The 16,415-nt window shown below is 44.9% G+C and overlaps 1 protein-coding gene across 3 annotated transcripts; it reads right to left on the reverse strand.

Annotated features, from left to right (window-relative positions):
- Positions 1–299: 299 nt before the first annotated feature.
- LOC116687986 (uncharacterized) lies at positions 300–15,897 on the reverse strand. 3 transcript variants are annotated; one of them, XM_032513748.1, is made up of 9 exons: positions 15,520–15,897; positions 15,144–15,266; positions 13,957–14,116; positions 12,054–12,162; positions 11,620–11,798; positions 11,279–11,428; positions 9,437–10,235; positions 7,283–7,358; positions 300–3,216 (listed from the first exon to the last, which is right to left on the reverse strand). In XM_032513748.1, the coding sequence occupies exons 1-9, from the start codon at positions 15,661–15,663 to the stop codon at positions 2,818–2,820; spliced, it is 2,139 nt and encodes a 712-aa protein (XP_032369639.1). In that variant the 5' UTR covers positions 15,664–15,897; the 3' UTR covers positions 300–2,817. The 3 variants fall into 3 exon arrangements, with proteins under 3 accessions (XP_032369639.1, XP_032369638.1, XP_032369637.1); XM_032513747.1 differs by lacking the exon at positions 300–3,216 and adding an exon at positions 4,886–5,988 and having other exon boundaries at positions 9,437–10,166; XM_032513746.1 differs by lacking the exon at positions 300–3,216 and adding an exon at positions 4,886–5,988.
- Positions 15,898–16,415: the final 518 nt, after the last annotated feature.

Raw genomic sequence — 16,415 nt, forward strand, 5'->3', positions numbered from 1 at the left:
GAGTATTTTTACTGTTTATCAGTGTGAAAAAAGCCGCTTTAAATCTACTTTAATTTAATGTAAAACTTCCCAGAGGAGTGAATAGGTTTCAGAGGCACGGTATTTACCTTTAGACGCGGCCGGATGCAGGTTTCTTCTTCTATCTATCTATCCATCTATCCATCATCCATCTATCTATGATTACATTGTGCACACAACATTTGTTGTGTGGACAGGATGAAAAAATAAATCAGATTGTGAGGTATGTTTGTGTATGTTTGTGTATGTTTAGGTGACATCAACAACATCTCAAGGCAAACTCAATGGTTTACGCAGGCAATTTTAATACAAAAAATGAGGTAAAAAAACATAAAAAGACTTTTAAGTTAAAATTATTGTTAGACAGTCACTTCCTACTGTACATACAACATCAACTAAACACAAACAGCTCTCAGGGTATTACACCAAACGCTTAGTACAAAAAAAACAAGATTATTTTACAAGACAGAGTCCACTGGAAGACGTGTAAAGTAGTCTCTCCATCGTTTTTCTTTACAGGTTGTACCAGAGTACAACAGGGTGCATCTTGGTCTCTCCCATGATGCAAAGAGAACAAATAAGCAGCCGTTATTTACTGTAGAAAACACCAACAAGGTTTCCTTTGAGGAAATGAAGGTGTCGGGTTGTTAAAATTGACAAAACGCTGTCAACGAGTTACTGTCAAGCTGGTGTTGTGTTCAAGAAAGCTGGGAAATGAGACCCAACCGGAGGCTTTTAGCATTTTAGTCAATGCTCTTAATCAGAGTAGCGTACAGAGAGAAAACAGGTAAATATTTACACAAAGCTCTTGAACGGATTAAACCTGAGAGCGTTCATTCAGTCAGAAGATGATCTGAGTTAGAAAGCACCTCCAGAAACCGACGCATGTTCACGTCGGGTCAGGTCTTAGATTAAATCCACGGCAGATAAACAAGATCTTGCCGCTACTGTTCTTTTCTTTCTTCTTCTTTTTTTTTTAACGTTGCACACACATGTTCAAAGGGGCAGGAGAACTTCTCTTAATGTTTTCTGACTTCTTCAGTACTAACAGGTAGTGGATACAGTACGTTTTTATCAGACTCTACAACAGCTGATTCCTGTAGTGTAAGCTGGCACAACAACTTCTTTCACATATAATAAGTCCACACTCTGGATACTACGCAACCGTTCCTCTTTACTGCCATTAAAATCTAAGTGATACTCGAGTTTTTGGGGCATTATCTACCGTTTCCTCGGAGAGTGACACAACGTGTTAGTGGTCGACTGATAAGAGCGTGTGGGCTGGAACATAAAATTCAAAATACACAAAAGTGGTTTCACAAAGAATATTATATAATAATATAATATAACAGGGTGGAAGATAAACTTTAAAACAAAAAAAATGTTGCACTTTTTTTCTTTTCTAGTAAAGTGATAGTAAACCAATATCTGTGGGTTTGATGTTCCACTTGCATGCTTGTTCACTACATTTTCTCAATGAAGAGAACAATAATCCATAAATTAAAGTGAGTATTTTAGGAACAACGGAACACGACAGTGATTAAATCTCTTCCCACGTTTAAAACAGAAGTGCAAAAAGGAGCCCCAATATATATTGACTTGTGACAAAGACTTTAAAAGTGGAAAAGACAACATCCACGCTACTACGTTTTCAGTTTGAAGCACCGCTTTGAGACAAAAACCAGAGTTTTAGCTCCGGGAGCAGAACTAATCTCCGTCCATATGAACACGGCTGAGAACACGCATCACGTGACCATTCGCACACACTGGGCGTGTGCGTGCCGGTGTAAAACAGGAAGCAGATTGTCTGATTGTTACTCTGCGGTTAGAATCATGGACGTATACGTTGAAAATACAGAAAGTCCTTCGGAGAAATACCAACAGTGAACAAAAGTAAGAGCAGGGATTTATTAGCTTGGTGGGACGACGCGGTGGAGCGTCACTGAGCGGTCTGGGAGCTCCGAACCGATAAGACTGACGCGGCGGCGTTTCCAGATCTCTGCGTTTGTGCCCGTCCAGACTGCAAAGACCCCCCCGGAGTTGTCCAACCAAAACGGAGGCAGCCATGTTTCAAATGTCCCAGTTTTTGGGGCTCGGAAACGCCGGAGTAGCGTGAATTCGAGGTGTAAACGTGGCAACGTATATTCATTTTTTTAAACCAAAACGTAGTAGTGTAGCTGCAGCCTAAAGGTCAGGCAGGTTCAACGCTATTTACTGGCTGATACAAAGCTTCCAGTCATCACAGGTCACTGACAGAGCGTCGATGACTTGTACTGACTTTAATGAAGACACCGTTCCCCTGTCAACATTTTTTTGTTGTTAATTTACACCTGCCAGACATCGATTCTTCCTCAAATGTCGCTGAGGTTGCCATGTAACGGCAGCGCGACTTTTTTTTTTTTTACTTGTTGTTTCCTGCCTGTATCTCTACTCTCACTATCAAATATATCAAATATATCAAATATATCAAATATAGCAACAAATTCAAAACAGACATGAGTTTGTAATTTCAACAGTCTTCCTGTGAGCAAGTTTTTGAACCCGAGTGACAAACGACCAGATTCTTGGATTTGTACGACGACGGTCCTGGATCAGCATGTTGGGGATTTTGTGATGCTAGAGAATAAACCTTGCGAGCTGTGTACAGAGAGAGCGTGTGGTCACGCCTTCCCTTTCCAGTCCAGGACCTGTCAGCATTCAGGAAGAGTTTCCACCTCCTGTTCTCTGGTGGTAGTTTTTAATAAACCGGCTACATGAACGGCAGCAGGGACCGTTCCTCGAGTTAGTGAGCCCGGCTCTCTACATCCCGTTAAAGCCCCCTCCCCTTTGCCCCCCTCTGTACCTGCTGCTGCCTTGCCCTGCAGGGTTGTGGAACCCCCCCAGCAGTCTAGGACCAGTGAAGTCCCTGCCGACCTGCTGGAAGCCCCAGGCCAGGGCAGCAGCACTTGCAGGGCCCAGGCCCCCCGGCCAGACAGGAACTGGCCCCAGGAGGCTTCCTCCCAGGGCAGTCAGGGGCGCCAGCATGGGGCCTCGGGTGAAAGGCTGGTTGGGAAGTTGATGCAGGTGGGGGGGCTGCAGGAGGCTGGCGCCCCACTGCTGCTGCTGCTGCTGCTGCTGGCTGGGAGGCGGTGGCTGGAGGAGGGGGCGACTCGGCTGGAGCTGCTGGGTGGTGTTCAGGTGCTGATTAGGCTGCTGGATCTGTTGTAAACGGGGCAGAGCAGGATTTGGGTTGCGTTATGCCTAGCATGCACTAGAAGACTCTGAAAAGACTTTAATAAGACTACAGCCTGACACCATCTCACATCGAAAAACAATTACTACAAAGACTTTAAACTTACGATAATATCAAACCATTGGACTTTTGTTGGAACGAAAAAGACTTCAGACGGCTCGGACTGAGATTTAGGATCAGCGCGTCCCAACTCTAGCAAGACTCACGATTTCACTCCGACGTCGGTCATTTGTCCGCGACGGTGGAGACAAAAACTAGGGCGGGCAAGGATTTCCCAAATGGATTCAATTGCGATTCACAACGTCCCGATTTGATTACATTTCCGATTCGGTATCAAGCAGGTCAGGGAAATTTCAGTTACAATTTTTGTTTGGATGTAAAAGAGATTCTCAAAGAACTTCTGCTGTAAATTGTACAACCCTCAAATATGTCTATAATGCACCAGGTTAATGTTTACATTAAAAGGTGCCCTGCCACATAAAACCATTTTTCCTTGCATTTATTGAAATATGTCAGGTCCGTGTGTGTGTGTGTGTGTGTGTGTGTGTGTGTGTGTGTGTGTGTGTGTGTGTGTGTGTGTGTGTGTGTGTGTGTGTTTGTGTGTGTGTGTGTTTTACGTGGTGAATGTGAAGATGAACTGCTACCTCCTCTGTCAGCTCTAGCTACTGGAAAGAAATAAGAGGAGAAATCAGGCCAATCACAACAGCTGGTCAGTCTGAGCTCATTAATATTCATGAGCTCGCCCAGCTGCGCTGGGTAAAGGATGCTGATAGCCAGGCTCTCATTGGCTAGCTGTTAGCCAATCAGAGTCAAGCAGCTTAGCTCGCTGAATATTAATGAGAACTGGCCCAAATGGAGCTGAGTCTTCCTGCAGGCTTTCTATACCACGCTAGAATGGTTTGAAACAAGGTAACCAAGGTAACCAAGGCATTTCTTCCACAAAAGGTGTTACAGAGTCCACGGTAGAACTTCAGACATTACCACAAAGTCATGAAATACGTGTGGCAGGGCACCTTTAAGAAATAACCCTCATTAAGTTCACTGTCGGTGACACATCCACGGTGAAAAGGCATTTAATAAAAAATAAGATATTGGAGCCAAACGACCTTGATCCCCGTCTCCGTCCCCCCCCCCCCCCCCCCCCCGGGGCTCCTGAGCTCTGTCAGACGTTCACTTCAGGGGCAAAACAAACATTTTAGAGAACTGCAGAATAAGGAATACAGAGTCGCTGAACAAGACTTGGACGGGGGGATGGAACAAATAGAGAAGGTAACTTGCTTTTCAACAGACCAAGTGATCTATTTCGTTTTATTAAGCAAAATAAAAATAATGTACAAAATGCCATACAGAGTAAAAACAGTATATGATTGTAGGGCCGGGCGATATGAGCCAACATCTTCTAGTCCACTATACAGGTCGCTCTGTATCGCAGGGACGACATAGATCACAACATAGCACGTCCACTTTTCTTGTTTTTAAATAAATAAATATTCTATGAAGCCTATTATGGTATTGTCCCGTGAAGAGGTGGATATCTTTTAGTTTTCAAAAAAAAAAAGAAAAAAAAAAAGATAAAGCTATACTTTTAAAACTGCACAAAACTAAAGTTGTGATAAAATGTGGCATTTTTTTATGCTGAGGCCAAATATAAATGAAGTTGTTAAAATGTAATAATACCCTTTTTGGGGGTTTTGGTACCCACTACTACTCCTGTGTGAATTGAGTACTTGATAAATGAAATATACAGTATTTTCTTATTTTATGAAGCACTTTAGTGCAAAATGAACGTAAGGAGCGCAACTATTGTCATAAGGCGCTTTGCTTGTTTTTGACTTCACAATACACGATTTAGAAACATATATACGATAAACATTTGATATAGATTTGACGATATATATCGCCATATCGCCCGGCCCTATGAGATTGCTTTTCCAAGGTTTCTTGTGAAGAGTGCTGTCTCAGTCTCTCTAATGTCTCTTTATATCACATGATTAAAAACCGAATACAAAGCTTCTCAAAAGGTTACACAGACTACACATGCGCATTAAGTTTTCTGTTATTATGCATAGGTTAGATTAGAGCATTTTGTTTTAAATTGTCAGTCTCCTTTTTTTTTTTCTGGCTTGTGCAGTGAGCACTGGCAGAACGCACGCTTGGCTCGGACCCTCGGTAAACATCCTGTCATCCTCTTACATTCTGCCCCCCCCCCCCCTTCCGTGGTCTGTGCCTCATCACAGGCGATGGGAGATGGCAGACCTTGTGGTGAGGAAACAGACCCCGTCCCCATTGTGGGACTGGACCTCGCACCAAGGGCCTTCGAAGTGGTTGTAACAGATTACTCCACAGGCCACCCTCTTCGGACCTTTCCCATATGAAGGTGCCATGCCACTGGAGACCACCGTGCTGTTAGCCTTCAGTTCCCAATACCGGTTGCCAGGCTTGAAGAATGGCAGGTGGCACGGTACCCATCCTGGTCTGTAATAGGTGATGTGCTTCCAGGACACGGGGTTTTTGAGAGTTGTATAGTTGAATTTTTCACCCACGTGGTTGTACAGCTGCAGGCGTTGCGGGGTGCAGCCCGACGCGTTTCCACGTTGCCGTTTTCCCGCTTGTTTTCCATTTGTTCTGGTGGGGGCGCTGGAACGTAGTTGTGGAAAACCTTCTTCTGTCTGGGAACAGGTGATAGAAGATGGGTGGGGGCCGTGATGGTCAGGCCCATCTCCCTCTCTGCTAACGGTCTAGGGTTAAGGCAGCACATTAGTGATCTATGTAAACCAAACTCCTGTTTTACTGTTTTGAAGACATTGTGCATCTGAGTGGTGTAACCATGAGACCTGGCATGACTTAGCTAATGCCACTACGCCTATGGGTAGGTGGAGGGTTTTCACCCCTGAATATCCTCAAATCCTGTGGTGGTGCGAATGCAGCAGTTGGGGCTTTTAGAGGAACACCTTGGGGGTTGTAGAGTATTCTCCCAACACCTTCAAAAGGCCATCTGCCTGGGTCTATTGTTCTTTGGCTTTTCGCTCGGGGACAACTCTCTCTGGTGGCTTTACCATTTATTTGCCCCCATTCCTGCATGAGGTCAGGTAATGCTCGGGTAGGAGAGGTCACGAGGGGGTGGAATCCAAAAGAAGATTGGGGATTGTTTGTTTCTGTTACCTAAACAAATTGTATGACTTTGTTTTTGTCATTTGATACAATGCTACGGGGTTAGGTTAGTTCATCTGCTACTGTAGGTTGTTACTGTAGGTTTAATGTGCTTCGTACTCAGATGTAGCTTGGATGGCTCTTACACAGTTACACGTTAGTGGGGTACCTGTTCGGGCGCCATGTTAGCCGGTTCTGACAGTCTCCAAAATCTATCATAAGTATCAAACTGGGTGCTGCATAGGAGCCAAGGCCCTTCTTTAGTAGATTCAAATATAGTGTCAAGGCGGGTTCTGGAAACATTTCCATGGTAACCGAGAGCTCCACCAATCAGAGACGTCGCTGTTACGCTAAGGATTGGGGGTAGTGTAGCGAATGAAACTTGTTTTTCTTAATAAAATGTTGATTGTAAACAGACTTGTGGCTTCTGCAGGAGCATAAATCCTTGTTTCACAGTTTTGTAGTTCATGGTAAGTCTACTTTGGACATTATTTGTCATTATGTCATCATTATGGCTAATAATAAAAAATGATGGTATTTTTACCTCCGGAAACAAAATTTTGAGCTCTAAAGGAACGGACTGGCATAGGCTTCTCAGCAGTGCCCAGGTTGACATTTTCATTTGATTTTTGGAGTCTATTAGAACCAGTTTCCCTCCTGGTCACAAATGTGCGTTTCCTAGTATGGGGATGACTTGTCCTGCCCTACTCTGCCTCTGATTGGCTGATCCTGGAATTCTTACACACTAACCAATCTCAATCCAACCAACAAAGGCAATGAGTACTGCCAATCAGAGGCAGAGTAAGGCAGGACATTTCTTCGCTATTCTAGGAAATGCAAACACACCTCCTGGTCTGTTACGATGGTGATACTTCCTGTTACCTTGGTGCCACTGACAGTGCTGTTGCCAGGTGCTGCTCCCTCTCCTCTTGGCTGTTCCTGGCCTGACTGTTCGTCTCTACAAGAAGAAAACAAGAAGGGGTTAAGCAGCAACACACAAGCAAACTGCAGAAGAGAAATCATGACAGCAGTGCGTTTTAGAAACAGTTTGGAAACTAAAAACCGCAACAGTTTATAATGCTATCACACTACAGGGCTGGGTATTAAATATACTTCAAATCCAGATTCTGTGAGTAAAGGCATGGCCCTCTAAGAGCAGTTGCCATTAGGTTTATCCCTTGTGCATGCGCAGTTGTGTAGATTTCTTTTGCGCGCTTGTGCCCTGCCCGGGTCTCTCTTAGGTCCACAGTTACTGTTTATCACAGCTGCGAGACGTGAAATCTGCTCCCAACAATCAGCCTCAGGCCTCTATGCAGCCTACTAACAAGCGACTGTGAGATTAGAGGTGCACAGCTGGTATTCAGGTGAATTTGCTCCAGTTATCATTCCGTATTAAAACGCAGATCAGCACATCATCTATGAATTAAGCTCTCATGAGTGTCCCCGGATGCCCTGAGGGGGCTCCACTCCCTCTGCAATTAGGCCTGAGTGGTAGCATCACACAGCCAGTGACACAGACGCTGCTGTGTTCGCCTACTGTGCGTAGAACAAAAGGAGAAAATGCACGCATTGGGCAGAGTCGGTGAGGCGCTTCTTGTGCCTCGTTGCTGTAAGGAAGAGGGGAAGAAACCCTCAAGGAAAACATTTTCAAACAAAAAGGAGTTTGTTATGACTTTCTGTGTTAATTGACTTGTTGCTCTCCAGCAGGTGTGTCTCCGTAGTTTCTCCACTTCCTCAGCCGCTTCTTGCAGGTGGATTGTACCAATCCTGAGGCACTGTCCAAACAGCCCATCACATGGGACCATCTAGGCGCTTAGATCTGATCTCGGCGGGGAACTGTAACATGCGCAGCCAGATGTTCCACTGCAACATTGTCTGCGGTGCCATGATCCTGGACAGCGCCACCGCGGAAGCCGTGGTGAGCGCCAGGACAGCAGTCATAGCTTTGCCTATGAAGCCGCCCTGGCCGGCGACTCATGGACGTAGACGTTTCCACCCAAGAGGCCACAAGCAGGTGCAGGCTGCTCTTTCGGCATCGCAAAGCTTCTCATCTCCGCCGCCTTCTTAATGATGCCGGGTAGGTAGAGTAAGTGTGCCTTGATAGCGGGCAGGTGACCAGTCTAGTGCGTAGGAAAAAGCCGCTTCTGCGAGGCTCCTGACCGCCCCGGAGACAGAGAAAGTCGCAAGGGTGGTGCTCCGTAGTTTGCTCCTACGTCAAGCTCCAGTGGTCCCAAGAGCGAGAAGGGAGAGCCGGCAAGAGAACCCTCTCTGGAGGGAGCTGAGTCAGTGGACTCATGCCCGCTACAGGATGTTATTGGTGAAGATGGTAATTTGACGGTATGCCCAGCTGCCATTGCTGTCGTCTTCAACTTGAAGTGCTGAGAAGGTGTACGCCTTCGCTTCAGTTCCTCTGTTGGTAGGCAGGCGCAGAACTGGCAAGTGGCCTGTGGTGTGAGCGCCAGCCCGGCATGGACAGGGCCCAAGGAACGCTTTGCAGCCGGGATGTAGATCTGACGGCAGGATGTAGCTGGTTCCGGCAGGCGTTACACAGATGAACACCGCTAGATTCTGAAGTCTTCATACTGCTTACCTTGGTGCTAAAGAAAAAAAGTGGAGCAGCTCTCAGGTCTCGCAGCAATGACTGCGGATGTAAGAGAGGCCTGTGCAACAATGGCACGAAAGAAATCTTCACAGATGGGCATGCGTAAAAGATAAACCCAACAGCAACAGCTCTTGAGAGTAAGAAAGCCTATACGAAATACAACTATCTTGTCATAATGAGAGATTGAGCATATTTTTTGAGGCATTGTTCACATACATGCTGTGTACTCTGAGAGCAACTGGAGGATTAAAATCCTCCCTAAAAAAACAGAATCTCTTCCTTGAGAACTCCTGATTCTTACAAAACTTGTGACACTCGAGGTTACCTTTTTGTTAATGTTGAGATCGTGACAGTTAACGGGGCTTACAGGGTAACATTATTTTACATTTCTTTTCAGAACTTACACCTAAAGTCTGAAGTAGTCATTCACATACCTCGTTACGTCGCCTTCTTCAGGACGAGCTGTGTTACTCGAGGAGGCTGCAGTGTGTTTATCTGTTTTGGGAAATACAGGTTCTTCGGTTGGATTTACCATCTCTGTCCGGTCATTGGTTGAGCCTGTTTGTGTACTTGGTGCCATCATGGCCGCTGTGCTTTGAATGGACAAAGGGCTAGAAGTGTCACTATCATTAGGACCCCTGTTTTCTCCCAGGAACCCCACTACTCTCACTGGAGTACCTTCTCTCTGATCTCCAGCCTCTCCTTGACTTCCTCCTATTGTCCGCCCCTCTGTGGGAGTCTCTGCTCCGTCCTCCCTCCTCTCCTGCTGTAATGCTGAGTGAAGGAACTCCAGACTGGCTGCCATTGCTTTCCTGTCATGAGTGACGTTAACAGACTCGGTGGGACCTCCTTGAGCTAAAACAGGGGCAGCGTGACCGCTACCTGTACCAACGAGATTGGGAGGGGAGCATTTGAGGGAGTTGATGCTCAACTCCGCCTGAGAGTCCAACTGCTGCTGCAGCTGGGCCTGACGCTCAGCCCGTAACTGTGAGATGGCCAGTCGAAGAACCTCAAAGTCTGTGTCCGAATGGTGCGGCACACCGTCCTTACAGGAAGCGTCCGGGACGAGCTGGTCAGACAGATTGGAGGGAGCGGGGAGGGTGGAGCCGGACTGCTGGAGGAGATGTTGGGGTTGATCACTGGAGGGGAGGGGATAGATGGGTTCTGGGAAGATAGAGGGAGAGCGTTCAGAGCCTGACACAGCGTCACTATGACTCAGCTGCATCCCGCGCCCTGAGGACAGAGGAGAGCAGTTAGTTGAACAAACTACAGACGCTGGAACACAGCGAGACGGATGAGGGGTGGAACAGGGGTAGAAACCGCAGCACGCATTGGGAGGATCTAGAAGGAAGGTTCCCCAGCTATTTGTAATGATGCTTTCTTTTCAAATGATTGACAGGGATTTGAATAATAAACACAGGTTATTTTATTCCCCAATCACTATGTTACATAAAGAGGGGGAAGGGCAAATTTTACACTTTAAAGTCTGCCACGTTAAGGCCTTGGGGAGTCCTACTGCATATAAGGATGAAAAAATCTGGAGGTGTGAAAGAAGTGAGCTTACCAGACCTCTGTAGGTCGCTCCTCATCTCTGCTTGTGGCTAACGGCTGGCGGCTACATTAGCCACTAAATACATAACAAACTTTAACCTCTGACAGATCAAATTGCTTTGTGGGTAATGTAGGCACCAGGATTTGAAAAAAAAAAGAACAAAGCATGTAATAAAAAGACGACATCTCTAGTTCTGCTGCACCGATTTAGATTTCTTTTTTTGTTTAAAGCTGTACACTGGGAGTCTGACAATGATAACTCTTATAACTGCATCCAAAGACAAAGATGTTCATTTAGACTCAGCATGTCATTTGATGGTTGTTGATCACGCTTCAAGCTATTTGTTTTTTTAAAAGGAAGATACTGCAGGTGAATAGGCAAAATATAATAAATATCACCATGACACTTCTGCAGTTGTTTAATCACCTTAAGACAATATTATTTTTTTGAAATGTATATTATATATGTTGAAATAAGCACAAGGCATTATACTAACTTTTGGTGAATGTAGGACACATCTACAGGCGCAAATAGACAAAGTGTAAGCATTAGTGTAAGTTACACCTTAATGTGTTTTTTGGGTGTTTTTTCTCCACTAGTCTGAAAGAAGACATGTTATGAAAGCAAAAACTCAAAATTGAAAAATTATGGTGTTGCCTGTAGTGTCTCCCCATAACAGGATATTGACGTATATTACACACATTTCACAAAAACCACAACTGACCTTTGGGAGCCAGCATGTCATCTACGATTGGCTGACTGTCCTTCATCTCATGGTTACCGACCAGTCTGGTGAAGTTGTGCAGTAACTCTTCAATATTGGCCATGATGATGCCGCTACTAGAGTAGGCAGCGAACTGCTCAAAATGATGCTCTGCGTTATAAAAAGACAGGTAACATCAGTACTACAGATCAACAGGTAAATCATGTTTTCAAATCGCAGCAGCAATACTGAGTCACAGGTCTTGACTAACATATCCAGAACCAACTCCATGCTGCTAAAGTGAATCTTCAGGGATTGTAAGACAAGTCCTGCTTACTGAACCCAACACGTACTGTACGTACCAGTCAGGAAGACTGTGTGTCGGTACTGGGTGTATCGGGCCTGGAGCTCCATGAGACAGTCCAGGTCAGGGGACTGATGGTTCATCATGTCACACTGATGATATGGGAGGAACTCAACAATCTGGCGCTTGTGATAGGTTGACAGTACGTTCAGTAGGTTGGCTGCATCTCTTCTGAACCTGATGACCAAACACACAACACGTTAAAAGACCTACTTTCCCGCCTGTAATTTAAGACAATCTGCACTTTAAACCTGTAAAACAAAAGGAGAGAAACCAAGCAAAAACTGGCTACAATTCTAAAAGGTTAATACAAGTTTAATTCTAAAAACAAGAGTGTGGCTGTTAATCCATTCAGTTATTAAACATATTAGAGTTCCACCTTGAGGCTGCAGTGTTTGTGGTGTGTGTACAGTGCTGACACAGTGTCAGTACCTGGCTTGTTCTTTTAATTTCTTGTGGGTTTTGCAGTGGACCTTCCACTTCCAGACGCTCTCTGGAGAACTGTGCTGCTCCAGGATCATCAGCAGCGCAGCCAGTCGATCTGCACAACATCATCAGTCAAATAAATACAAACAAGTTCACTACCAGTGATGTATTTGTATTTTCAAAATTTACAAAAAGACAGAACACGTAATTATGACAAAATTACAGTTGCATCTCCTAAAAATAAACTTTTCAAAATTATGTTTTAAGAGGGACTAATGTAGGACAAGAGTAAAAGAATACAGGAAATACTACAATCACCTAAAATATAAATTTTAATTGGTATTTGTTATGAATCCGTTACGTTCCATTCTTTAAAAAAGGTGCCCTGCCACACAAAAGCATTTTTACTTGCATTTATTGAACTATGTTAGGCTCATATATGTGTTATGTGTTATGTTGTGAATGTGAAGATGAACTGCTGCCTCCTCTGTCAGCTCTAGCTACTGGAAAGAAATAAGAGGAGAAATCAGACCAATCACAACAGCTGGTCAGTCTGATGTCATGGTGCCTGAGCTCATTAATATTAATGGACTCGCCCAGTTGTGCTGGGTAATGGATCCTAATAGCCAGGCTCTCATTGGCTAGCTGTTAGCCAATCAGAGTCAAGCAGCTTTGTTTGTTGAATATTAATGAGAACTGGCACAAATTGAGCCGAGTCTTCCTGCAAGGCTTTTTTATAAAACGCTAGAATGGCTTGAAACAAGGTAACCAAGGTAACCAAAGCATTTTCTCCACAAAACAAATGTTACAGAGTCTATGGTAGAACTTCCGACATTACCCCAAAGTCATGAAATACGTGTGGCAGGGCACCTTTACATTTTTTAACAAAGCCTCTCCGTCTTAATTTGTATCATAAATTGTAACTTTGGTTTTCCTTTCTGAATATTTATCTTTGTGAACCTACATTAAACCAATCCTACTTCTATGGAGCCTCTTTCTTATCTACTCTCACATTATCCAAAGCCCAGTTAAGACCACAGATTCACAGACGAGCTCAAACGCACCAGTCTGCAGCGTTCTGAAACCTGCCCGTTTACACCAATAAACGGCATTAGATGTTGTATACTCTCCATAGCAACAACTCTCTGTACGTCCGTTTTAACTTCTGACATTTCAGGCTTTATTGTAGCTTGATATCATTTGTAGTGCTTAAAATAGAATGAGCGATAGTGACAGAGAGATACTTGCTACAGCTTGTTTTAGCTTGACCTTATACCGCACTCGTTTTAAGACTCTTTTTTTGGGCTTTTGTAGGCCTTTGGAAGACATCAAAGGGGAGAGATGGGGAATGACATGCAGCAAAGGTCAGAGTCAAACCCCGCCGCGCTGTGTCGAGGAATAGTAGTAGTAGTTGAAGTATATGGGCACCCGCTCTACCAACACAGCTATCCAGGCGCCCGGCCCAATACTTTTCGACCAGTTGACAGTTTTCAATATGGAAATTAAATCGATTATGGATTATTATATTTCTAGTTTGGAGCCAACTTTACAAGCTGTTAAACCGCTGACGTCCCTTACAATCTGAAACCTCTGCAACTTGACCAGCTGAGAAGCAACAACGCCATCAGCTGGCTCGAGTAGAGCGGAGACGGGCTGGTTCTGACCAATGCAACTTTCCCCTGAAACTTTCCAAAAAGATTTCATCTTGTTGCAAATCTTTGGTCTGAACTGGGCTAAGGGAATGGAGTGAAAATGTATATATTCTTGTTTGTCTCATTTAACCTTTAGGACATTGTGAATTGTACCCTGCTTTGCTGCGGTCAAGCCAGTAATGAACAGGATACAAAACACAAAACAATAGTGATCGGATTGTTTCATAACAGTATTGGTTTGCTTATCCCTGACCTACCGTGAGTGATGAAGTCTGGATTGAGGACTAACTCGTCCGAAACGATGCAGCCCCCAGAAACAAAAAGCTCGTTGTAGCTTTTGTTCCTCATGTCGTCCAGTGTATCAATTCCCACAAACACCACAGAGGCATGACGCTTCAGGGACACCAGACCGGGGATCTGATGTGTACACAAACACACCCACTGTTAGTCATCCAGTATATCTGCTCAGTGTGAAAAGTAGACAGTGACTATGGTTGATGTTGAACTCCTTCCAGTGGCAGTAAACATGTTACCAGTTTATTAACCATTCCTTAGAAAGTGCTTTGACCATCAAAGTGTATCTTGTCACTCCAGTTCTGAGAGCGTTACACTGGCTTCCTGTCCCTCAAATAATTGATTTCAAATTACTTCTGTTGGTTTGTAAATTACTGAACGGTTTATTTCTGATCTGCTGCTACATCATGAACCACCCAGACCTCTCGGGTCTGCTGTCTGTCACAACGAAACACAGAGAAGCAGCATTCAGTTTTTATGCACTACATATCTGACACAAACTCCCAGAAAACTGCAGGTCCACTGCAAAGGCTGAAGACGTTTCCTTTTTAATACCGCATTTTATTTTAAAATTGTATTGCATTGTAACCTTCTATTCTTGGGGCAGTGGTACGGACCGTTAATAGACTGAACTGGTAACTGGTGAGGTGCCAGTTCACCTCCTGGGCACTGCTGAGGTAGCCTTGAGCAAGGAACCAACCCCTGCTTGGGGTTTCTTTAATGGGCTTCACTCCGACATCTCTCCATTACTGCATGTATAGAGTCCTGTTTGTGCCTGTGTGTGTATTTAGGGCCTGTGTGTAACACATCAACAGAGTGAAAAAATGTAATGTCTTCTTCTAGTTCTTATACTCCAAATCTGTCTTATTTTTTTAAAATATATTCATTTATTTTTTACTGCTCTTTAATGTTTTATGTACATTTGGAATTGCCATGTTGCTGAAATAGGCTTTACAAGTAAGGCTGCCTTGCTCAAAACAGCGGTTGCCAAACTCCCCCCCCCCCCCTTTTTTTTGTACATACAAATATTTCAAGCCGCAAACTGTAAACCGCCTGAAAAGTCAAGAAGAAGGTTAACAAACACAGAATGTAACCCTCTGTGGACCTGCAAGTGAAGTCAATAGATGTGAAACTGATTATTCGGAGGTACCTTGTGTATGTGTCCAGCTATGTCTTTGTTCTTGATGATGACCAGCAGTCTGTTGTCAGAGGTTTCTTGGCTCAGAAAGGTCACAGGACTCTGCTCCATGTTACCCTGCTTCAACAGGTATTTCTACAACATAAGAGAGAACACACACACACACACACACACACACACACACACACACACACACACACACACACACACACACACAACCACACACAACACACAACACCCACAACACACACAACACACAACACACACAACACACACACACACACACACACACAAAAAAAAAACACATCTGTCTGTCATATTCTTCAATGACAACTAAAACTGAAATATTATATCTAGGCATCACATTTTAACTGCCCATGAGGGTTACCTTGACGTCCTCATGAACCTGGTCTCCTGGCTCGGGGCTGTGGAGGTAGAACTGCAGCGAGTGTTTCTTGACGTCTTTGATGATCTCCACCAGGCTGTTGAACACCTCCGGCTGCAGCTGGCTGATGAGGGAGCTCAGGGCCATGGCCGGGGGAGCTGGGCTGTGCCGGGACCGGGGATGGATGCAGAGGGCTGACTGGAGAGCGCCTCAGACGGGCGAACCGGTTCTGTCAAGGGCTTAGAGACACCGCTGAACCCTGGCATGGTCACCTCAGAGTTTATACCTGCAAGACTGCTCCCACCTTCTACACTAGTGGTACAATGCACAGTCCTGGTAGTGGTGTTGTCTTGCGTTTGTCTGACGTTATGAGTGACTGTTCTAGTGATCTCCAAAGTGTGACTTTGCTGTGATTTCCAGTGGGACTGTGGGGACTTATTAGGAGAAACGAGGACGGAGGCATCAGCAGGCTCGTAGGTAGAACCAGACGCAGAGGTAGATAAAGTGACATGAGACGTTGAGGGGTTCCTGTTTGTAGCATTAGGAACCTGTATGGTGAGTGTATGTGGCTGCCACACCTCACCTCCTCTGGAAAGAGCAGGATTTTGACTGACTGACTCACCGACATCAGCAGCTGTCAGTTCACCATAGAGACCATCATCATGTCTGCCGGTTTTAGCATTAGCTGCTCGGATGCTAGACACAAAATCACTAACTCTGCTAGCCAGAGCGTCATCAACAACAGTCCGGCTGGTGCCAGCCTTCTGGCTCGGCCAGCTGTCTTCAAACTCTGTCAGCATGCCCTCAATGCCGTCCTTTAGTGAGCTAACATAGTCCTGGACCGAGGGGCAGGGGTTGTAGAAAGACACATACTGTGAAAACTGAGATTTGAGGGTGTG

Source organism: Etheostoma spectabile, chromosome 4 (genome assembly GCF_008692095.1).
Source record: "Etheostoma spectabile isolate EspeVRDwgs_2016 chromosome 4, UIUC_Espe_1.0, whole genome shotgun sequence".
In the NCBI taxonomy this organism is placed as follows: domain Eukaryota; kingdom Metazoa; phylum Chordata; class Actinopteri; order Perciformes; family Percidae; genus Etheostoma; species Etheostoma spectabile.